Source organism: Pichia membranifaciens (genome assembly GCF_001661235.1).
Source record: "Pichia membranifaciens NRRL Y-2026 unplaced genomic scaffold PICMEscaffold_4, whole genome shotgun sequence".
Classification (NCBI taxonomy): domain Eukaryota; kingdom Fungi; phylum Ascomycota; class Pichiomycetes; order Pichiales; family Pichiaceae; genus Pichia; species Pichia membranifaciens.
This window is the reverse complement of record NW_017566985.1, coordinates 176,812-199,105: the sequence shown is the minus strand read 5'-3', so window position 1 is coordinate 199,105 and position 22,294 is coordinate 176,812. Positions and strand designations below refer to the sequence as shown.

At 44.9% G+C, this 22,294-nt stretch overlaps 12 protein-coding genes across 12 annotated transcripts; 10 read left to right on the top strand and 2 right to left on the bottom strand.

Annotated features, from left to right (window-relative positions):
* Positions 1 to 61: 61 nt before the first annotated feature.
* Positions 62 to 3,829, bottom strand: PICMEDRAFT_78083 (hypothetical protein). The gene is made up of 2 exons (XM_019164959.1): positions 963 to 3,829; positions 62 to 932 (listed from the first exon to the last, which is right to left on the bottom strand). The coding sequence occupies exons 1-2, from the start codon at positions 3,765 to 3,767 to the stop codon at positions 192 to 194; spliced, it is 3,546 nt and encodes a 1,181-aa protein (XP_019016704.1). The 5' UTR covers positions 3,768 to 3,829; the 3' UTR covers positions 62 to 191.
* A 272-nt stretch (positions 3,830 to 4,101) lies between these two features.
* On the top strand, positions 4,102 to 4,647 carry PICMEDRAFT_73104 (hypothetical protein; the record flags this gene model as incomplete). The annotated part of the gene is made up of 1 exon (XM_019164381.1): positions 4,102 to 4,647. One exon carries the CDS (start codon positions 4,102 to 4,104, stop codon positions 4,645 to 4,647), a length of 546 nt encoding a protein of 181 aa, XP_019016703.1.
* A 135-nt stretch (positions 4,648 to 4,782) lies between these two features.
* Positions 4,783 to 6,114, bottom strand: PICMEDRAFT_73103 (hypothetical protein; the record flags this gene model as incomplete). Its single annotated transcript, XM_019164380.1, has 1 exon — positions 4,783 to 6,114. One exon carries the CDS (start codon positions 6,112 to 6,114, stop codon positions 4,783 to 4,785), a length of 1,332 nt encoding a protein of 443 aa, XP_019016702.1.
* A 73-nt stretch (positions 6,115 to 6,187) lies between these two features.
* Positions 6,188 to 7,752, top strand: PICMEDRAFT_142349 (hypothetical protein). The gene has a single exon (XM_019160284.1). It carries the CDS (start codon positions 6,466 to 6,468, stop codon positions 7,438 to 7,440), a length of 975 nt encoding a protein of 324 aa, XP_019016701.1. The 5' UTR covers positions 6,188 to 6,465; the 3' UTR covers positions 7,441 to 7,752.
* Positions 7,753 to 8,023: 271 nt separating this feature from the next.
* PICMEDRAFT_22649 (hypothetical protein) lies at positions 8,024 to 10,102 on the top strand (the record flags this gene model as incomplete). Its single annotated transcript, XM_019162272.1, has 2 exons — positions 8,024 to 8,629; positions 8,894 to 10,102. Coding segments are annotated over 2 exons (1,815 nt in total), but the record flags the coding sequence as incomplete, so codon positions are not given.
* Positions 10,103 to 10,609: 507 nt separating this feature from the next.
* PICMEDRAFT_16890 (hypothetical protein) lies at positions 10,610 to 12,110 on the top strand. The gene is made up of 2 exons (XM_019161385.1): positions 10,610 to 10,711; positions 10,784 to 12,110. The coding sequence occupies exons 1-2, from the start codon at positions 10,664 to 10,666 to the stop codon at positions 11,912 to 11,914; spliced, it is 1,179 nt and encodes a 392-aa protein (XP_019016699.1). The 5' UTR covers positions 10,610 to 10,663; the 3' UTR covers positions 11,915 to 12,110.
* Positions 12,111 to 12,585: 475 nt separating this feature from the next.
* PICMEDRAFT_16889 (hypothetical protein) lies at positions 12,586 to 13,611 on the top strand. The gene has a single exon (XM_019161384.1). It carries the CDS (start codon positions 12,643 to 12,645, stop codon positions 13,492 to 13,494), a length of 852 nt encoding a protein of 283 aa, XP_019016698.1. The 5' UTR covers positions 12,586 to 12,642; the 3' UTR covers positions 13,495 to 13,611.
* A 101-nt stretch (positions 13,612 to 13,712) lies between these two features.
* On the top strand, positions 13,713 to 14,525 carry PICMEDRAFT_35125 (hypothetical protein; the record flags this gene model as incomplete). Its single annotated transcript, XM_019162925.1, has 1 exon — positions 13,713 to 14,525. One exon carries the CDS (start codon positions 13,713 to 13,715, stop codon positions 14,523 to 14,525), a length of 813 nt encoding a protein of 270 aa, XP_019016697.1.
* Positions 14,526 to 14,773: 248 nt separating this feature from the next.
* Positions 14,774 to 17,123, top strand: PICMEDRAFT_142195 (hypothetical protein). The gene has a single exon (XM_019160278.1). The coding sequence runs from the start codon at positions 15,194 to 15,196 to the stop codon at positions 16,763 to 16,765; it is 1,572 nt and encodes a 523-aa protein (XP_019016696.1). The 5' UTR covers positions 14,774 to 15,193; the 3' UTR covers positions 16,766 to 17,123.
* Positions 17,124 to 18,121: 998 nt separating this feature from the next.
* Positions 18,122 to 18,502, top strand: PICMEDRAFT_12041 (hypothetical protein; the record flags this gene model as incomplete). The annotated part of the gene is made up of 1 exon (XM_019159875.1): positions 18,122 to 18,502. One exon carries the CDS (start codon positions 18,122 to 18,124, stop codon positions 18,500 to 18,502), a length of 381 nt encoding a protein of 126 aa, XP_019016695.1.
* A 669-nt stretch (positions 18,503 to 19,171) lies between these two features.
* Positions 19,172 to 19,993, top strand: PICMEDRAFT_73098 (hypothetical protein; the record flags this gene model as incomplete). Its single annotated transcript, XM_019164379.1, has 1 exon — positions 19,172 to 19,993. The coding sequence occupies one exon, from the start codon at positions 19,172 to 19,174 to the stop codon at positions 19,991 to 19,993; it is 822 nt and encodes a 273-aa protein (XP_019016694.1).
* Positions 19,994 to 20,742: 749 nt separating this feature from the next.
* Positions 20,743 to 22,290, top strand: PICMEDRAFT_73097 (hypothetical protein; the record flags this gene model as incomplete). The annotated part of the gene is made up of 1 exon (XM_019164378.1): positions 20,743 to 22,290. One exon carries the CDS (start codon positions 20,743 to 20,745, stop codon positions 22,288 to 22,290), a length of 1,548 nt encoding a protein of 515 aa, XP_019016693.1.
* Positions 22,291 to 22,294: the final 4 nt, after the last annotated feature.

Here is a 22,294-nt window from a genome sequence, read left to right as displayed (position 1 = left end):
CGGGATAACTCTGATGCCGGTCAAGATCTCGCTCGCCTTAAATTTTCATGCGCAGAAAAATGGGGCTTGACTTTATTTTCCAAATAATACCATTACCAATACGTGATTTCTTGTAAGTCTATATAATTAGTAAAGAAGCGAAAGTAGTATTTTCCCTTATAAATTCCACAGTCGGCTGTCGCTTGTGATTCTCAACGCCCAGTTTGGCCGTTTCTCTTATCTTTCTTCTTTCCATGCTTCACTCTCAATCTCTCGTTCAACTTCTCAAGTAACGAATTGTCGGTACTTTTAGGTGCTTTCTTTTTCTTTTTCGCTGATTGTTTTCGAGCAAATTTTTTGAGAGTCTTGTCAACTTTTGTCGTACCCTTTTCAGGATGATACACACATGCCACACCTTGTCTTTTACAATTAGAACATATTTCTTGCCGATCACATGATTCTATCAAATCAGAATTTTTCTGTCTCGTGCAGCTACTACAGTCAGTTGGAGAAGCAGGGTGGTTTGCCGGCGTAGTTTCGTTAACTTGTTTCTCTGTTTTCTGTCCTGAACTTTTCTTGATATGCTTCACTGCGTCAGAGAATTGTAATTTGGTAGAACCTATAACCTTGTTGATATCAGCTTCTTTGACTTCAGCCTTTTCCGACTCAATTTCTTTGACTTTGGGCTCTTCTAGACCAAATTCTTTTGGTACAGTGTCAATTTGTTCTGCTCCTTCGGACTTTTGATCTTCGGGTACGCTTCCTTGCTCAATCACTTTGGGATCGATCTCTTTGGGCTCAGTCTCTTTGAGCTCAAGCTGTTTATGCTCAAGCTGTTTGGGCTCAATCTCTTTGGGCTCAGGCTGTTCAGGCTCAAGCTGTTCAGGCTCAAGCTGTTCAGGCTCAAGCTGTTCAGGCTCAAGCTGTTCAGGCTCAAGCTGTTCAGGCTCAAGCTGTTCAGGCTCAAGCTGTTCAGGCTCAAGATCTCTGATATCAGCCTTCTCGAAAAAAGCTTGCTCGATATTAGACTTCACTTCAAGCAAAGCCATTTGTGAATCGCCTAAAAATGGATGCTCCATCTTCACAACTGACATCTGACCATGGTCGTCTGGTTCAATCTCAGCGTTGCCTAGACTTTCAGCCGAATCGCTATCCAAAACAATAACGTCCTTTCCCTCGATTCTCTTCTCTTTGAGCCTGCTACTTCTAGTACGAGCTCTTTTTCCTCTGATTCTCATAGATTCTTGAAGCGGTGGTTTCCGGCGTTGTTGTTTTCTTTGCTGCTGCTCGTCATCTGAACTCTCCATCTCTGATTCAATCTTTTTTCGTTTCTTCTCTGTTTTACTCTCACGCTCGCTTCTTTCTTGGAGCTTACTCAACAGTTCATTTTTTGCCAACTCATCACCCGAATCTGAATCTGACTCAAATTCTACTGAATTGTCATTTACAATAAAATCTCTTGAATTTTTATTGTCGTTAGGGCTACTAATGTAACCTGAAGATAAATCGGAAGTGCTTTCATCTCTTTCAGAACCACTATCGGAATCCGAATAAGGATTGTACTCTGACAGTTTCTTCTTCCGTTTTTGTCGAGCTAAACTCATAAGCCGATGACTAATTTGTTTTTTCCTATTCTTTTTAACTATTAAGACTTCATCTTCATCATCCTCATCATCTTCAGCTATGTTTCCAATATCTCTTAATTCTCCTTCCTTTAATATTTTATCGTTACTTTTATATTGCTCGCTAGAATCGCCTATAAGATTCGAGTCATAAGATTCATCTTCAGGAACAAACAAATTCGAGTAATCTGCACTGTTTTTTGTATTCTCCCGAAAATCATTATTAAAGTGAATATCTTCAAGCTGTTGGTTTTGAAACTCTTCTTCATAAAAGTTTAACATTTCGTTTATGACATTTGATTGGGTGGCTTGTGATTCTTCCAGTTTGGGTGTATCCGATTTTTGAATGCTATAAGCATCCGCTTTTTCCTTCGAATTATCAACCACATCGTTGGCGGCGGTATCATAAAAGTCACCTGGCATGTTCTCTATGTTGCTATCAGACTGTTCTTCCAATGCATTCAAGTATTGATTGACTTCTAGAACTTCCAGACTGTCAGATTCCTCAATCTCGTTTTCAGATGCAGACAGCTCTAACTCTATCGTGGAAATATGTTTTGCACTGCCAGACAATCTGCGTCTATCGCTAGTTTCCTCCTCTGTTTGTATGCATGCCCTGGTGACCCTCTCTCGACAGGTGTTCTCGACCTCTTTTTGTCTATGATGTCTATCGTCGTCGTCAAAAAGGCCTCCAGATGATGCTATTTTCATGGTATCATCTAGCCCAATTTCCTCACTTATAAAAGTTTTTGAGCCTGTTATTTTTCCTACTTTATCGGTTGAGATGGGTTGCAAACCAAAACTAGAAATTCTTTTTCCATTGCTGGGGATTGTGGCTATCTTTTCTTCTGTTCGTTCCTCCCTTTTTGCTATGGATTCTTCATCTTCTTCATCTGTGCTTCCTATAACTTTTTTTAATTTCCGTGATTTCGCCTTTTTTCTTTGGGGGTTTTTGTCTATTCTCATTTGTAGCAGTGAGCCGCTCAATTGGGAAAATTGTAACAACGGATTCTTGGAACGGAGAGGCTCGTTGTTCAGCGGAAGTAGCGTCTTAGTTGAAGAAACTGAATCGTGCATGTCATTAGAAGTTGAGCCTGTTTTTCTCTGCTCACTAGTCAACTGACTATGTTGAGACTGCGATTGTGAAGATGATGAGGATAAGGATGTAGTTGAGTCGGGAACCACCAACGACAAAGATGCAAGTTGTGGTTGTGGTTGTTGAGACTTTTCCATGTAATATGTTTGGTTGGGAAGCTGGCTACTGATCGTGTTTACCTCAAAAGAAGAAGTATTCAATGTGTTATTTCTCGTCGATTGGGAGGTTAAATGTGGTAACTTGAAATCTTGGGAAGAGATTTGTGAGTGTTTCGACGCCTCTGAATCGTTTATTTGGTGATAGCGAGTGACAACAGCAGATGCTTCTTCTTCTTCTTCTCCTTCTTCTTCTTCTTCTCCTTCTTCTTCTTCTTCTTCTTCTTTTTCTTCTTCATTGATTTTATCCTGAGTGAACAGGTTGTTCGGGAGAAAAAGGTTCCTGACCTTGCTAATGCTGCTGTATATTCCCGATATGAAGGTCGAGTTGTCTTTCTTTGAATCTGATGATGTCGAGGTCAAAAGAGACGAGGAGTTATCTATTTGCTGTGTCGACTGTGGAACTGAGAGATTGATTTCATCCGGTGAAGTTTGTTCTACCAGTCCTACTTGGTCCGAACCAGTTCGTCGGTTAAGTACATGTTCCACTGGCAGCCGATTCTCTTCATCGACTCCGATTGATCTCACCTTGCCTTCAAAGTACTTATCTAGCTCTGCAATGTCACCGCCCGGAGTGTCCAACCTTTTTTGTCTGTCTTTTGTCGACAAAATGCTCTGATTGTCTCCACTGCTGCTAACGACACGCGTGTCGCCGATCTTGCGAAGAGCTGTCTCTGTCGCTCGATCGACGGGGACCGAGATTCTAGAATTGTGTGCATCACCATGTTCCACAACATGGGACCCTTCACTAACCATGACCTCCCTTTTCCGGTCCACAGGCTTTTCTGGTGTAGTAAAAGTCTCGTCGTTTTCGCTTTCGTCGTAGCTTGAACTCGTTAGATCGATCACATCTGGATCGCTGTCCACCAAAAGAACCATGGGTTGTTTCAACAAAGGAACGGTCCCCCCAGTCATGTGTCTTTCCAGCTGACACTTTCAAGTTTGGCGTACGTCTTGCCGGCTTCTTCAAATCCAACGGCTCCGCAGACACGGAGATGAGCCTGTCGTCTGGGTAGTAGATGATAAAAACATACATATACAGAGCTGAGCAAGAAAGTTTAAGCATGTAGAGCAACGTCGGCGGTGCACAGGTTCAGAGCACTTCACGTGAACGGGGTTGGAAAAGAGACCACGCCTGGCGGGGGTTACTAAGCAAATACGGGAGAGGCAGAAGAAGGGAATACGAAGGTGTCAGGGGGATCAATTAGGCTTCAGATCCATAACTATTCGACGTTGAACAGCAATAAGTATGACAGGCGGCCCCTTAACTCCTTCGATCACAAACTTGCTCTCCCATTCGAGTCTTCTGCATTTGGCCACATGTTCAGACAACATTCCGCACGTGAGCTTGATGAACTACACGTTCATTGAGCCTAACGAGGAAGACTCAAGCAGCAACATTGCTTTGTTGAAGAATTCCCGGAATCTTGTGTTAGTAGCCACTCCAAAAAACACGCAAAAGTATGAAAACCTGCAAAAGAATGGCAAGTGCTCGATACTTGTACACGACTGGGTTGCCAACGGCAACCAGGTGAATGAAAACAGTGTTTTGAAATTGCTCTACAGTATCAACCAGAGCGAGGTAGGTGACATGAGTGTCACGCTTGACGGTCACGTTGTGAAGTTTCTCCTGGATAGCACCTCGGAAGAGTACGAATTTTTCAAAAACCTGCACTTGAAGAAAAACCCTGTCGCCAAGGCGTTCATTGAGGGTGACAACGTCGCCCTTATTTTGATCCAGATCGATGAATCGAAGGTATCAGATTCCAACAACAAGGTTGAGAAGTTTAAGTAGTGGATTATAGCGGGTAAATGGTACATATAATGGGACAGTTATAATCATTAGTAACAATGTTGTAAAAATAGTCAGATAACTTGGGTTGTGCAACTAGTATTTACACAGTTTTCTTGGGAAGTACCTTGTCGGCAATCAGTTCCCCTCCGAACCAAAATCGTTCGTAAACTCTACAAACTTCTCCAAATCCTGTTGGTTGACTGTAGGTTTATTGGTCTTCACTGCCTTGAGGAAGTCTGTTAAACAGAGATCAGGCTCCTTTAACTGGTCTCCCTCCAGCTCCATCCAGTTCATCTCAATTCCACTAGGCTCGCCGGGAGAACATGGCTGGTACTGGGCTAGGCTCTCGCCCGTTTCCTCGTTTATGGTGTCAATCTTTTTGAAATGGGTGGCCGACTGGATCTTCCTGATCGGCTGCATCAAGGCATCTTTCACCACAACGGCAATATCGTGACCTGAGTACCCCTCCGTGATGTTGGCCAAAGTATGGTAGTCCTGTGGCGTGAGCGTACATGGCGTCTCGCCTATATTCAACTTGAACATCTCTAGTCTGGCCTCCGGGTCTGGTAGCGCAATGTAGATTCTTCTCTCGAATCTTCTCCGAATAGCAGAATCAAGTTGCCAGGGTATATTGGTTGCTCCTAGCACGAGCACACCGTCTGCGTCATTGCCGACACCGTTCATCTGAACCAACAATTCGGTCTTGATTCTTCTCGACGCCTCACTCTCACCTTCGCCTCTCGGACCACAGAGTGCGTCAACCTCATCGATAAAGATGATGGAGGGCTTCTGCTCTCTCGCCATTGAAAATAACTGTTTGACTAATCTTTCGGACTCTCCCATCCACTTACTGACGAGATCAGAAGAGGAGACCGAGAAAAAGGTCGAGTTTGCCTCTGTCGCCACGGCCTTGGCCAAGTAGGATTTACCTGTCCCCGGAGGCCCATAGAGCAGGATCCCGGACACGGGCTTCCTCTTGCCCTTGAACAAGTGTGGGAACTTCACCGGTAAAATGACTGCCTCCTTCAAGGCGTCCTTGGCTGCATCCAACCCTGCAATGTCCGACCATTTCACGTCAGGCTTTTCTGAAAGAATCGAGTTCGCCAACTGGCCTCTGAGCTTCTTGTTGTCAGTGTCTTCCTCCTTGTTGTTCGATGACGAGTTCGGATCTAGCTTTTTCGCCTTCACGTTCCCCGAGGTGGAGCTCACTTCTCCGTTCTGATCCTTCTGGTTGTTATTCACCACGTGTTCCTTCAACTCTTCCGCCCTCGAGAGGTACTCGGTGAACTTCGCCTTTATGGTCTCCTTTGCCTTCTGGCTCTTCTCGTACTTCAATGCGAGCATGAGGTAGTCCAAACCGTTGTAATACAACTGGTAGGCCTCCTCATATCTGGAAGCACTGTCTGCCTCGATGGCCTTTTTCACAAGCTCCACTCCCTTGTCCAGGAACTCAGACGTGTTGGACATTGGAAATCGATGGTGACGATGTGCAGTATTTCTCCTATTTCTAATCCGTTGGTTTCCCTGTCCATGTTCTTATCTTATCTCGTTCTGGCCAAAAGGGCATGCGTCCATTTCCTACTATGACCGGTGCTATCAACCGGCAAGACAGCCCGAGTGTTGTGCCCCGCTGGTGCACGGGCTGTGTGCCACAGCGATAGGCCATGGGGCTTCTCCGTCTCATCTATCTCTGATCAGAGCACAAGCCGATTTCCGGTGGTGCAATCTCGGAGTAATGGGTGGCAGTACAAACAATACCGTCGACAGCAGACGGTAGATGCCGCTGCTGCTGAAAAGCCCTATACAATTGAGCGGAAGATGGTTGGCGTGCACGACTATAAGGTGAAAGATTTACAGCTTATTTTGGGCCAGGATCTTCACAGCAGAGAGAACAGGCAGGTGGCTCTGTTCTTGCAGGAGCTGGAGCTCTTCCTGGCACATGTTCGGGAACACATCAAGGGAAAAAAGCTCAACCACTTGCAGTTTAGCCACACGGGGAATGTGAGGGTGTGGTTCAACCAGATCATGGGATATGTCCGGGAAAACAGCGGGGTCTCTCTCGGAGAGCTCCTAGCGCAGCTGATGAGCTCAGTGCCGCCAGAGCAGGTGAACGCCGGCGGCCGCACGTACTCGAGTCTGCAGGTAGGAAAGACGGCGGGGATGGGCAAGGAGGCGCTCTTTGTGACGCTGCTGCGGGCCCGAGAGGCGTTGTGCGTGCTCCTGGACCATTGCGAAGTCGACAAGGCGCTGACAGCCGTGTCCAGGACGGAGGTCGGCAGCTTGATCGAAACAGAGCTCAAGTTTGAGCTTGGCGTCGATTCCCACGCCCACGTCTCGCTCAGACGTCTTCCGCTACTCGTAGACCACAAGCTCTACATGATACGCCGATACCTTGCGCACAACCAGGCGACCGTTGCCGGCAGCGGCGCAAACACCAGCAAGAGGCGGCGAACAGTCGGCCACGACTACATCACTGCGGCACTCACGCAACGCGTGATGGACGCAATGAGCCGCAACCGTCATTACCAGGGCCCAATCAGCTCCTTCACGCCGAACCGCTTCTGGGACGGTCGCAGCACAAGTCGCAGCAGCGCCAACAACGAAGAAGACGACGAGGAAGTGCTCGACTACCAAGACCGCAGCAGTGACGACAACGACAACGACAGCGCCAACGACAACGAATCCGACGGGTCCGAAGAGATGGACGTGGAGTCTGGCAACAGCTCTGGCGAGTTTGACCCGGATCTCTTTGTCGACAACCCCGAAGCGCTCACCAGCGACCGTTCTTGGTAATTGCCCCGTTGCCCCGTTGACCTTTGTCGACGCGTCGGCGTCGCGTCGGCGCAGGCGGCGTCTTTTTGTCCGTCTCGTCATCGCTCCGCTTTCGTCTGCGTCTGCGTCTGGGCTTCGTGAGCTTTGCTTCCGCTCGTGTCGTTGTTGCCTGTCTCTGGGGCCTGCGTCGTCTCCAGCACGTCTGTCTATTCTCTTCCAGCTCGAACGGTGGCAGAACCTCCGGAGTGGGGGCAGCTCTCTTGGACGCCCGTGTGTGGCCCTACGTCACCTTGGGTATACTTGTCTGTAACTTGCATCCTCCAGAGCGTCCTCCTACCGACACCCTAACTCAACCACCGCTTCACTTCCAGCTAGGTGCTTCAACACAGAGACAGCTGCCGCAGAACCAGAGAAAAAGAGCAAGCTCACGTGCCCGAACTCACAAGCCAGTCGTCGACTCTTGCGCAGCCTATTTATTGCACCTCTCCTAACTGTATACCAAGCGTACGGCACAGAAGCCAGCAAGACGGACAGAAACACCACACAGAACAGCCGGTAGACGGAAAGACAGATCGCAAGCAGCCGCAGCACCAGCAAGAATAACAACAGCAGCAACAACACCAACATCATGCCAAGCCGTGCACATTTAGATGAGCTCTTGGAAGCAATCAAGGGCGAATTCGACAACCTTACCCGGGAAACCTCCCGCTACCAGGACGACCACCACGAGTACGAAATCAAGTTGAACCAGCAGCACCAGGAGTTGACCAACATTAGCAACACGGTCTACGAGTTGGAGCAGGCGCATCGCTCGATGAAGGAAGCGTACGAGAGAGAAATCATGAAGTTGAAGCAGGAGCTCGAAGTCAGAGACCGCTTGTTGGAGCAGCAATCGCTGCAGCAGCAGGCCGTGGCTGCTCAGGCCCAGGCCCATGCCCATGCCCAGGCACACGCACAGGCACAGGCACAGGCCCAGGCGCACGCACAGGCCCAGGCGCAAGCTGTTCAGACCCTGAACCCAGCTCCCTACAGCCAAACGCCCCAGCAGTTGCCTCCTCCAAACCTCTCCTCTACTTCTCCTCCAGCATATAGCAACCAGCTGAACAAACCTGACATCTTCAACAACAGCGGCAGCAGCGTCGACAAGAAGACTAACAACACGTTGGCTCCAATCGCTCCTCTGGCCTCCTCGCTGCCAAACCCCGCCAGCGTCATCTCTGCAGGCTCAAACAACTCCACTCCTTCTGTTGCTTCTGCATCCAACCAAGGCGGCTCGGCCTCAGCTGCCACCAATCCTATCCTCCACGCTCCTTCCATATCGAGCAACACTTCCATACCTCCAATCACAGCCAAAGATTCGTCTGTTTCTCCTTCGGGCCAAGCCAACAACGCTTCTTTGGCTGCAGATGCTAACACTCCTTCGACAACCAATGCCACCATCAACACTAAGGTCTCTCCTTCGAAAAAGTCAGAGAACGAAGCAACGTCTCCTTCGTCAAGCAAAACAGCCACTTATTCTGGCTCCAAATCTTTGACAAAGCCCCAACCAGCTGAAGAATCGTTGATAAAAAGAGCGCAACACAACAAGCCAATACCTGCCTTCTTAAAAGATTTTGATGCCTTTGGCTCTCTACCATACAAAAAGCAGCATAATGATTATTATTTGGTCTACAACCCTAAGATCCCCAAGAAAGTCGATATCTCCTTAGTTCATTCGTTTGACCACACCTCTGTTGTGTGTTGTGTCCGTTTCTCCAAGGATGGGAAGTTCTTGGCAACAGGTTGTAACAAGTTAACCCAAGTCTTCAGTGTCGAAACAGGTGATCTAGTTGCAAGATTGAACGACGAATCATCCGTTTCAACCAATGGAGGTTATGATACCGATACAGGCGATTTGTACATCAGATCTGTCTGTTTCTCCCCAGACGGTAAATTCTTAGCCACCGGTGCTGAAGATAAAATCATTAGAATATGGGACTTGGCTACTAGAACAATCGTCAAATATTTGAAGGGCCACGAGCAAGATATCTACTCTCTAGATTTCTTCCCTGACGGTAAGAGGTTGGTTTCCGGATCTGGCGACCGTACTGTTAGAATCTGGGATGTTTACAACGGTCAATGTTCCCTGACTTTGAGTATAGAAGATGGTGTAACCACAGTTGCTGTCTCTCCTGATGGTTCTTTGATTGCGGCAGGTTCTCTTGATAGAACCGTTAGGGTCTGGGACGCAAATAAGGGCTACCTGGTCGAAAGATTAGATTCCTCAAATGAATACGGCAATGGTCATATGGATTCTGTTTACTCGGTAACCTTCACCAACCAAGGTAAGGAAATTGCTTCAGGTTCTTTAGACAGAACAATCAAGCTATGGTCTTTGAAAGACCTAGACAAGCAACCAAGCAGTGTCTCAAAATCCAACTGTGAAGTTACTTATGTTGGTCACAAAGATTTTGTGTTATCTGTCTGTTGTACCCCTGATGATGAATTCATTTTGTCCGGTTCTAAGGACAGAGGTGTCATCATGTGGGATAAAGAAACAGGTGAACCTTACATCATGCTACAAGGTCACAGAAACTCAGTCATTAGTGTCTCTGTCTCGCCTGTTCTCAATCCAAATGGTGGCTACTTTGCAACCGGTTCAGGTGATTGTAAAGCTAGAATCTGGAAGTGGGAAAGAATTACAGAAGCTTGAACAACTCATTATCATTGTCTGTGTTGAACTTGTATATTCCCTTCCCCCATTCTGGATACATTTTTCTTCTGTCTTTGTCTTTTCAGCACCCCCTTTTTAGCCATCCCTCTTTTTTCCCTCTCTAATAGTGGTTATCATGTTTTCTTTCCTTTAGTTTCTTTTTGTTTCTATTATTACTATTACTATTACCATTCCTCTTCCTATTTCTATTCTTGTCTCCTATTCCCACTTTTTCTGCCTCAGTACATTACGTTTTACTTTTTGTATTTATTTGTTCTATAATGTAGTTTTCCTAGTGTTTTATAAGTATATAATATATTTACTTATTCTCAAAAAAAAGTACAAAATTTCTCATTTTGGGTCTTCAAACTCTTCGTACCGCTCGTTCAGTATTATTCCTGATGCGCGTTAGCCATTTTTGATTTTTAAAGAATGCTCAACACTTTTTTCAACTTCTACCTAACGGCTCTGTTTATTCAACGTCAAATTCAACATTAACTTTTAGTGATACCAAACAGGAAAACTCCATTCAAATCTATAAATAGACTAGCCATGTCTGAAATCTATTATGCGACCTCAACTGGTCCGGTCAACATTGCGGTAAGTCCAATCGTCGTTTTTTCCCTATTATTTTCCATCAACTCAAAAATACTAACTATCCAACTGTTCTAGACTTTGAAATATTGGGGTAAGAGAGATAAGGATCTCAACCTCCCAACCAATTCATCCATCAGTGTGACACTTGATCAGGCAAATTTGAGAACTTTAACAACCGCATCTTGCTCATCCAAATTCGACAATGATCAACTTTGGATTAACGGCGCAACGTACCCATTGGATGGAGCACGTTCTAAACAGGTTTTGGCCGATCTACGATCCTTAAGGAAGGAAGTCGAAAATGAGAACTCATCCTTACCTAAAATTGCTACATTTCCATTGCACATCGTTTCAGAAAACAATTTTCCAACCGCTGCTGGTTTGGCTTCGTCTGCAGCTGGATTTGCTGCTCTCATTTCTGCAGTTGCAAGATTATACAAATTACCCACCGATGCATCTGAATTGAGTAAAATTGCTAGAAAGGGTTCAGGTTCTGCTTGTCGCTCTTTATTCGGTGGTTACGTTGCCTGGGAAATGGGAGACTTGGCAAATGGTGAGGATTCAAAGGCTGTACAGGTAGCTGACAAAAAACACTGGCCTGACATGAAAGCTGCCATTTTAGTTGTCAGCGACATGAAAAAGGATGTCCCAAGTACAAGCGGGATGCAATTGACTGTCCATACCTCAGACTTGTTTCAACACAGAATCAAAGAGGTTGTTCCAAAGAGATTCATTGAGATGAAAAAAGCAATTATCGAAAAGGATTTCCCAACATTTGCAGAGTTAACAATGAAAGACTCCAATTCTTTCCACTCGGTTTGTTTAGATTCTTATCCTCCTATTTTCTATTTGAATGATACCTCTAAGAGAATCATCAAGTTGATCAATTTGTTGAACGAGTCAGCCGGCAAAATTATAGCTGCTTACACATTTGACGCTGGACCAAATGCTGTCATCTATTACGAAGAAAAGAACGAGAAGTATGTTTTGGGTCTACTGCACCAATTCTTCAGCCACTTGGGTGGTTGGGAATCAAGTAGCTTCGATCCCAAAAATGCTGTCATTCCAGAATCATTCCCGTTATCTTCGTTGGATAAGGATATCTACTCACAAGGTGTCTCTAGAGTCATTCTGACACAAGTCGGTGAGGGCCCATCGGAAACAGATGATGTTTTGATCAACTTGCAAACAGGATTGCCAAAATGATTTAATTAGATGTATATGTTGTGTATGTAGCCAACCACTAATTTTCTTTGCTTTACTTTATTTATTCTGGTCTTCTTTGCTCATAGTGTTATCAGACACGTAACAAGTCTTGAATTATCTGTTCTCTACAAAGAAAAGTTTCATAATTACAACAAATCGTCTGTCGTGTATAAATAGTACCAATGACTCAATCTATGTTTAAATCGGCGATTATCGGCAGAGCTGTTAGAATATCTTCTTAGGTTCATTATTGAAAATGTAACTTAATTGTCACAATAAGAATAATTTAACCGAAGCTTACTTTCCGTTCACAGCATGAACTGATAATTTTGAGAAATCAAATTCTCAACGGCATTTTTCAAAACAAGGACAACATCAAAAATTTGTAAATCTGAAAGAATATCGACGCCAAACAAAATCAGTTCAATTAAACGTAGAGAATAGTCAATTAGATTAGCATAATGCAGATTGTAATTGATTAGCAGCATTGACAGTATACCAAGTTTAATTCAGAGGTCAAGCCTTTCCTGCGAATAACCTTTCCGAATTAGGAATTCGGATTTATCTGACCTTAATCATCTTCTCGCCCTTCCGAGGATTGGCCAAGGCCGAATATAAATTTCCGGGATATGTCTGCCCAGTCCAAGAATGTCATTTTTTCTTAATTTATACACTTTTCTTTTCTAGTTGAAGACTTAAAGACAAGCTCAGCAAAAAGAAGCAAGAAAATGTCACTTGGTACAATTGGGAAGAACATCAAACTTAACAATGGAGCATTAATTCCTTTCATGGGATTAGGGACGTGGGAGATCAGTAATGCCGATGTAATTGTCAAAGAGGCATTGAACGTTGGATACCGTTGTATCGATACCGCAGTATTATATGGCAATGAGGAGCTTTGTGGAGATGGTATAGTTGAGTGGTTGAAAGAAGATCCAAAGCATAAGAGAGAAGATGTTTACTATATTACAAAGCTCTGGAATAATCAGAATGGGTACTCCACGGCCAAAAAGGCAATCGCTGATTGTTTGCAAAAGGTGAAAGGGCTAGGCTATATTGACCTGTTATTGATCCATTCCCCGACCGAAGGTCGTCAAATGAGACTAGATACCTGGAAAGCTATGCAGGAAGCAGTTGACCAAGGCATTGTCAAATCGATCGGTGTTTCTAACTACGGTAAAAAACATATCCAAGAATTATTATCTTGGGACGGCCTAAAAATTAAGCCCGTTGTCAATGAGATTGAGGTGTCCCCATGGTGTATGAGACAAGAATTATGTGATTTCACCAATAGCCAAGATATTAAGGTCATTGCATATGCACCTTTATCACATGCTTACAGACTCAAAGATGCCGATGCTGTTTCTGTTGCAAAGGACAAAGGTGTTACCGTTGCCCAAGTTCTTATCAGATGGTCCTTACAAAAGGGCTATATTCCAATTCCTAAAACAAAAACAGTTTCAAGACTACCTCAGAATTTGGACGTTTTGAGTTTTGAGCTATCGGAAACAGAAATGGCCAAGCTTGACCATCCTAACGTACATGACCCATCTGATTGGGAAGTTACGGAATGTCCATAAATGGGAAAGACATCTGAACTAAAAATCCTGAAATAACCTCATTCTTTTTATATTATGTTGTAGAATGCTTACGTAAGTTATACTTTTCAAAACCAGTACTATTTTTGCCAAGTGTCGAAAAAACTGACGTCTTCTAGTAATCCACGATAACAAATCCGGATGCCAACAGTTACAACGAGAGAACGGCACAAGTCCCCGGAAGAGGAGAATTGAACAAAATGTCTGATAGCGAAACCTTGCTTGAGGGTAGCCTTTTTGAGGAACCGGAAGATTTCAGACCACCAAAGCCGGAATCACATTTTACTAAATATGAAAGAAAGTACTGCACCCCTGAAGCTGAAAAAGGCATCAAAGAAATTAACCTAAGGCTAGTGGGTAAATCTCCATTGTGGGGTCATCTTTTGTGGAATGCAGGCGTATATACTGCTGACTACGTTGAGAAACATGCAACCGAATATATCAAGGGTAAGAAAATAGTAGAATTTGGAGCTGCTTCTGCACTACCATCATTATTGTGTAGCTTGAACGGCGCCGAAAAGGTTGTTTGTACCGATTATCCGGATCCAGACTTGCTAGAGAACATCAAGTACAACGTTGACCACCTCGAATATCCCGAAGCGCAAAAGGTAATTGATGTGGAAGGATATATTTGGGGTAACGACACAAGCGATGTGTCTGCAATACTCGGGGGAACCGGGAAGGCTGATTTTCTCATCATGAGTGATCTTGTATTCAATCACTCCGAACATCATAAACTTCTCAAGGCATGCAAAGAATTAATCAAGCCCTTACAAGACGGTAAAGCACGAACTGGAGGTAAGTGCTTGGTTGTCTGGTCTCCACACAGACCCAAGCCTAAGATGGTTGAAAACGATTTCAAGTTTTTCAGTGATGCCAAGGAGGTTTTCGACTTCGATGTAGAGATGGTGGAGATGGTACACTGGGACCATCCTATGTTTCCCGAGGATGGACCGGAAACCGAAGAATTACGAAAAAGAGTATACTGTTATCTCTTGCATCCTACGTGGTGAAATCAGTGCATCATTTGGCTTTTGCTGTACTACTCTGCACTGCATTCAACGTTTTTATACGTGTGTGTATGTTTAATATCAAGACTACACTTTCAATCTTGTCAATTTGGTGATGATCCCCTGCAGCGACGCGTCGACAGCTTTCACTGGCACAGATTGTCACACCCGTGCACAAACAATGGCCGGAGGAAGGAAAATCATGCAAGCAATCACATTTCCCAAAAAGTGCGGGTCAAGTGGCTGGGTTCTAGAGAAAGCGTTGCTGCGGGAGGTTTGTTTGCTTACAGACAGGGGATGCTGGACTTTTGCTGTTTACATGTGGGCACTTTTACGAAAGGTTGATCCCTTGTGGAGGGTTAAGCCTTTTCATCGTTTGTACTTTCTCTTCCTGCCTACTTCTCGTATTCTCTTTCTCATTGCTAGTCTGGCGCCATTTTTTTGGTACAGTAGCTACTCCTCACAACACTCAAACTGTAGAGGTCAAACACACATTTGGGCAGAGATACATGGGAACAGAGTCGCCTGTACCACGTATTGAGTTCAGTAAACACATAGAGAGGTATATTGCCCTTTGCATTTTTGACTGGTTTCAGAGCTTCAAAGAGTTATCTTCTTTATTCTATTACCATTTCCTCAATTAGATTAGCACATCCCATATCATACAAATAATGTCCAACCGACATCCATCCACGCCACCTCCAATGGAGAGTGAATCAAATCCATTCTTTACTACGCCGCAAGTTAAGTCAACTTCGAAGAATACATCCACTTTCGAACCGACTCCAAAGTCAAGCCATACTCGCAAGAACAGTCTTACGAATTATGGCAGCTATAAGAATAAAAGCAAAAGCAGTAATCCCATATTATTCACACCCCAAACCCCATACCTTAACAACAATGATGATGATTACCCTTCGAGTTTACTACCATTATCACCTCAAACAACAACCAAAAAGAATCATCCTGTGATTGATATTTTCAGCAAGCAGCATCATCAATCCAATTTTTTGAATAATCAACGGAATCTCACTATCAACCCGTTGAGGACACCAGAGGCGACTCCAAGACATCTCAGCAGAAAGAGAGATGTAACAGCATTTATGGACAAAGACACATCTAAACTAGGACATCCTCTTTTCCAAACAGCACCTTTAACATTAGGAAGTGGCAGAAGACTGAGTGAAAGTATGAGGAGAAATGATCGTGCAGCGATCGAGCCTGAACAAGTTCAATCTAACAAGAAAGGTCTTTTAGAGTTCGGATCGTCAATAAAAGTTCAGATTGAGCAAGATGAAGAGGAGGAGGACGACGAAAAAGTCAGAGAGGAAGAAATGGAAGATGACTTACAAGAGAAACGATCGGTGCAAATAAGAGACAAACTTCTGAATACTGAATATGAAGACGATAGAGAAAAGATGTTGATGAATTATACTTCGAGTGAAAGCGAAAGTGATGAGGACAACAAGGAAAAAACTGATTTACTAAGGAGAAGATTGAATATTGCTGGAGCAGGGATGAGTGAGGAGAGTTTGAGCAATGCCAAAGGACCCATAACACCTCCAATGCAAATTATGGACGAGAGCTTCATTCTAGAGAAGTTCGGGAACGAGAAGTGTAAATTTGAGGATATAGAGGATCCTGAAGACGTTCAAAAAGATCTCAAGAACCGAGTAAAATATTCTAGCCCTTTTTTAGTGAGTGCCGGTAAGATTGAGAAAGCTCAAAAGAAAAAGAGTATCTTCAATCCGAGGTTTGAGAATGAGATCGAGATGGTGTATCACGCAACGGGGGAGAAGTTTTACGTGGGACTGTCCGAGGAAGGGAAAAAGATCAAGCCGAAAAAATTAAACTTTGAGGAGTTTAGAGGGCTGGGCATTGGGAGTTCGGAAGATTTGCTCCGGACGCCGCCAATGAGCAGTAGCCACAAGATGTCGATCAAGGGTCTTCTGAACCACGATGAGGATGAATGTATCCCGAGCGAGGACGAAGATAATAGGGCTGCGGAGGAGGAAGGCGTTAGACACGAGAAGATCGAAAACCCATTCAGGACAAAATTTGCGACTGAGAAGGACAATCATCGGACGAGATATACAGTTGACCAGCGGTCTGACGGCACAGGCAATAAAGAAATGCACAACATTGAATATGTGAATCAAACTACGGGAAGACACATCGTGGAGGAGATGGACGATGAGCAGCTTCGTATTAAGCCGAAAAGATTAGACTTCAGCGGCTGCTGAATGCGCGGGAAAAAAGAAAAAGGACAAAACAAGGCAAGGACAAAATGTGTAACTCCATTTGGGTCCATAAATCGCGTTTCAGCAGCCAAATGTGTTTCAAAGTCAGTGGCTGGCTGGTTGGCTGGCGTGGCGAAACGGCTGGATCAGCGGCAGCGGTTACGTAGGTGATGTATCATAGATGAAGAGGTGTGTGTGCGTGTGTACTAAGTATATGAAAAGTTGTATAGTAATTAAAGGTAATAGACTGATCACTATGACGAAGAGCATGGCGGAGTAAGGCTGAACGATGCCACAAAAGTAAATCTGAGTAAAGCAAGCAGAGCAAGCACAATACAGCAGATCAGAACAAAACAGATTTTGGTACGTATGCGGAAGTGTGAATGGCTGCAGCGACAGATACGAGAGATCAGAGCCAGATCAGAGCCAAATGAAGCACATTGAGTGTGCTGCAGAGGAAGGTAATCAGAGCGGCTACCGGATCCGGAGTGAGGTGGTCTGGCTGGGAGGTTTGTGATTTTCGGGGCAGCATGCACGTGAATTCTCACGTCACCACTGCACGGTGGGGGGACAGCGCCGAGCGAGAAAGAGAGAAAGCGCCAGCGAGTGCGAGAGCTACCTTCTCGCCGGAGAAAGGGATAAAGGAGGAGGGTGGCATATTCCCCAAGAGGGCAAGGAGCGGCAACGTGGAACGAGGTGCCTCGGGCCGGGTGTAGGGTATGGAGGCAGACAGGGAGACAGTCAGGGGACCAGACCTTGGCTGGGGGAGTGAAAAAAGCGCCGGTGTTTCATGGGCGTGGAGCGCAGCCGCCAGCGCAACATGTGTTTCTGCCTCTGGGGCATCCCTGTGCCCCGTGTTGTCTGCGTCCAGTGTCCTTTGCTTGCCAGCGCCCGAGGACGTCCGCACAGTAAGTACAGTGGGTAGAGGGACTGTTCCGCTAGCTCCATCCACTAGCTCCACTTGCCCCTGGAACAGACCCCGCCGTCGAACAGTGGCATGCACCTCTAGCACCGTGGATTGGGGCGCAGAACGTTGTTAGACCCGTTCTGCTGCAGCCTGCCGCTGCAGCCTGCCAGCGGGCGTGCGAACTGCCCAGCCAAAGAGAGGCCAGACAGGCCAGGCGTTACGGAAGATCGTCGTTGCCGGCGCAGCACCGGCCGGATATATGTGTCCGGCGGCGGTGCGTTGCATTGCATGCACGGCTGCCGATCTTTTGTCGGGGAGCCAGGCCAGAATAGGCAGCCTTGGACAGCCGTAGGCAGTCCCACCTACCACAGCAAGACTGGCGGCTGCTGCGGGCGGCCGCAGTGGTCAATCTGCCTGGAGTCGGCCATTATGGCGGCAGGCTCTATTGAGTAATGTGCCCGGGCTTATCACAGCACGCCAGCACTCTGTCCACGGGCCATATACTTATACTGCACTCCGCATTGTTAACATTAGCCGTCGTGCAGCTTTTGCCTGGGCAGGCCGGCATGGGTACCCCCTCGGGCAGGTCTGGCGGGGAGGGAGGCGGCAACATTCAGCAAGGTCCTGACTCGTGGCACGCCCAGCGTGGCCTGCACCCAGCCCTATTGCTAAGTACAGGAGAAAATGTGCTTGCTTTATTGCTGTTTGGCGCCGGTACCGAGCTGTCTGGCACCGAGTTGCAAGGATCGATTGGATCTCGGTCGATGTGGGTGCCTCTGGGCGTGCGGTGCTCCTCTATCGGGGAAAGCCCCCTTGTGCTGAACTCCCGCTAGCAGCTCTCGTTCAGCCATTATCGTTAATTTCATCGTTCACGTAAATCTCTCCATCTGGTCGTTTTCCATCTTCTGCGTCTGCGCTTCCAGCGTGCTTCGTCCCGAGCACCTTTCTCTTCACCTGTACGTCCGAACCATGATACGATATATACCTTTTGTTTCCCACCCTCCTGTGTCAACCGCAGTTTCCGTGTCTTCTTCCTTCCTTTCTCCCTCCCTCCTTTGCAGTACCCCTCCATCCAACACACTCTCGATAGAACATTACATAATTAACTTTCCTTCTTTTCATCCCTTCCTTCTCTGTCTCCTTCTTTCCCATCCCTTCTAGCATCTTATATTCTTACCCCCGACTCTACATCGACCTACATACCCACCCTCTTACCAACGTTTGCTCGACACACACACTACGACTTTGATGTTCTAGTTTTTAGTCCGAGAAGCATTATACCTTCCGCAGATCAGTCCATTGCCCAATTCTCCTTGGTTACCTATTTATTACCCAGCAACAACCTTGATCAAACGTCCTACTTATTCATTGGCGTTTCCACTTGCTGAACAATCTCTTTGCTATTTCCTTCCCTCCTCTTTTACCTTGCATACATTCATTCCACAACTTGCTGGACATTCTCTTTCTACCTGTCACTCTTGCGTTGGTTTTACCCCTCACTTATGACTCAATTCGAAAAAAATCCCTCCGCCTCAAATACTGCCTACAAAGCATGTGATCCAAACTTAAACGTCCCAATCTTCGCTGATCAGGTCCACCACAACTCGGGGTTCTCTTTAGTTGATGATGAAAATGCAACAAATTTTAGTATCAACTTGTCTGACGACAACGACGAAAACAGAATTGTCCAGTCCACTCTCACCATGGAGATAGACCCAATCGAGCAGTTACTCATGTCAACCTCGGCTTCTTTCAATGAATTCGAAAATGACTTCAATAATCCGTTTGGCCCTTCCACCTTCTCGGATTCTAATCAGCTTTACTATCCACAAGCAGGCGTTGTGAACTCATCCCCTACATACAACCATCCTATTACGATGGACAACTACTTCGTTGACAACGAAGCCATCTATCAGATGTATGGGGATACAGACTGTAATTCGTTGCACGACTACTCTAGCATATCGAACATCATTTATACCAAAAAAATCAAGGAGAAATTGCGCAGAAAAAGACACGCATCTTCTGCTGACTTGACTGTCACCACAACTTCTGACCCCGCAAAGCCACCAAAGGTCTTTAAGAGCCCTTCCACCTTGAGCTTGGCCAACTCAAGACGGGTGAACTTGAGGTCAAAGTCTCTCGGTGCTATTAGCTCACAGAAGAACATCAATACCACTAGTGTTAAAGCTGGTTCCGCGGACCCAATTGAAACTTTTCCCTTACCAACTGGTAAGATCTCTGGAAACTCCAGTCCAACCAACAAAGCCACTAATCCATTTTATCATCCTCCAGAAATCTTGAAACGTTTGGCCAACCCATAACCACACAAGTTTACACCTTTTAATTTTTTTTGCTTTTTCATTCCCCTTATCAGGTAGCAGCATATGCTACTTATTTCAGTTCTTTTACATTTGGTTTTCTGATGCATGCTTGCGTTTGTGTTCACTAAACTGCTTATGCTTGAGGTGTATTTCCCCATCTATCTACCTCGCTAGCTTGTTGCATAAAGCTTGCCAGGTTCCATTCGTCTCCTTTTTAATTGCATCAATCGCGTCATTGTCTATTATTGATTAATACTCAATGCTTTACTTTACAATCTACAACAACTTACACTATTTGAAGTTGCGGTTTACAGTTTACAGTTTACAATTTTCAACCCACAATTTACAGTTTACAACTTACATTTTACCTTTTTTTGCTTATCTTTTCATGCTTATTTTAGATTATCATCTCTCTATTATCTTGGTCATTACTGCCGTTTTTTCTGTTTAGTTTCATTCTATCACTACCAGCTTTTATAAACTAATACATTTACCGACGACAACCCTCTCTTTTCGCTCGTGCAAGACTTGGCATTAAGGACAAATGAATTCTACGCGTATTTCTTAATGAGGAAACTGCAACCCGCACTCAAGGAGCGCCTATCGGAACCTTCTACTCTTTACAATCCAGGCTTATCGATAACAGTTAGGAGAAGGTAAGTAAAATTGAAAGTTCGATGTAAGAGTTTGCTTTTGTCTCAGTCGTCTTATATGCTTTGATTTATTTCAACAAAACTCAAGATTGCACCATGTCCGATGGTAAAGACACGAAAATCTTCAAATCCCCGAGATCGCTGATAAAATCTCCCAGATTCCACGATCCGATAACGAACTTGATTTTTCCAGGATCTCCAAGTATAAAAACAAGTCATGACGTTGTATCACAGGAGCAGGTTTTAGACGAGGTGGTAGACATAATTGTTGCAGAAGAGAAAAATGTCTGGATCACAGGTTTGATTTTACTATCCTTTTCGGTCTTATGTTGGGTTAGCTCAGTCCAGCTACTTAATAATGTTATGAAAAAAACAGACTTCGATCATCCTTTATTGGCTGCATATTTGAACGGAGGATTGTTTATTCTGTTTGGAATTAGGCCGTTAATTAGAGAGTGGTGGAGTACTCTTACAAGGCTGGGAAATCTAAGCATTTACAACATCGGAGCCGAACCTGAGAATGCAGCTGAAACGGAAAGCTGTCTCCCTAATGGGAACTCACCACCTTATATCATTGAGAGTGATGCCAATAGCAACTTTTCTCAACTAGAAACTCCCAAAGTGCAGTTGTCTCATCATGAGATTATTAAAGTCAGTGCATGTTCTGCACTACTCTATTTCACATGCTGTTTCTTAGGCTCATCTGCGTTAAAATACACATCTGCGTCAAACCAAACTGTGCTTGCCACATCATCCTCAGTGTTTTCTCTCATTATTGGGGTTGCCCTCAAATTCGAAAAATTCACGGTGGGGAAAGTCATCTCTGTTTTCTGTTCAATGGGTGGCATAGCACTGATAACATTTTCCACTAATGCATCAAATTACAATATACTTTCTGCCCTCGTAAGTCCTGATAAATTTGGGGATCTCTTGGCAATTTGCGGCGCATGTGCATTTTCTGGCTTTCTTGCCATTTTAAGACTTAAATTGGGTGAACAGACTGATTCTGAGCGTGATTCTTTAGTGTATGGTTACCTCGGGTTACTTACGCTAGTTCTAGGATTCCCAGTCTTACTAGTCTTTGACTTTTTCAACTGGGAAAAATTGAGCTTACCGGAAAACCATATCATTTTATTGATGCTTTTCTTGTCCTCCTTCTTGAATTGTCTTTCTGATTATTGCGGATCGTGTGCTTCGCTCATCACGTCTCCCTTATCTGTTTCACTATCACTTTCCGCGGCAATTCCTATTACTATGCTTATAGATTCTTACTTCTACGGCGGCTCGAACTTCTCCATCCAGTACCTCACTGGTGTTGTCCTCATCATTGCATCATTTGTCTTTACAAACGTTTCCAACAAGAATGAAATTGTTGAAAATGCAATTGAGAATGCTATCGAAGAGGCAATCAATTACGATGAACAACTCTCATTCATACTCTCACCACGTTTACTAGCAACAGACTCCAACCATACTGCTACAATTTCCGACAGCAACCATTATAGTAATAGCGCCGCAAGTGATATACCAGGGTTATCCATCGATCACAGTATTTTAGATAGCATGGAGGAACTACCACATCAAAGGCTGGTTGTTACCGGAGGTCAAAACCACAAGTACTTTTTCAGAGAAATTACAGACTAACTAC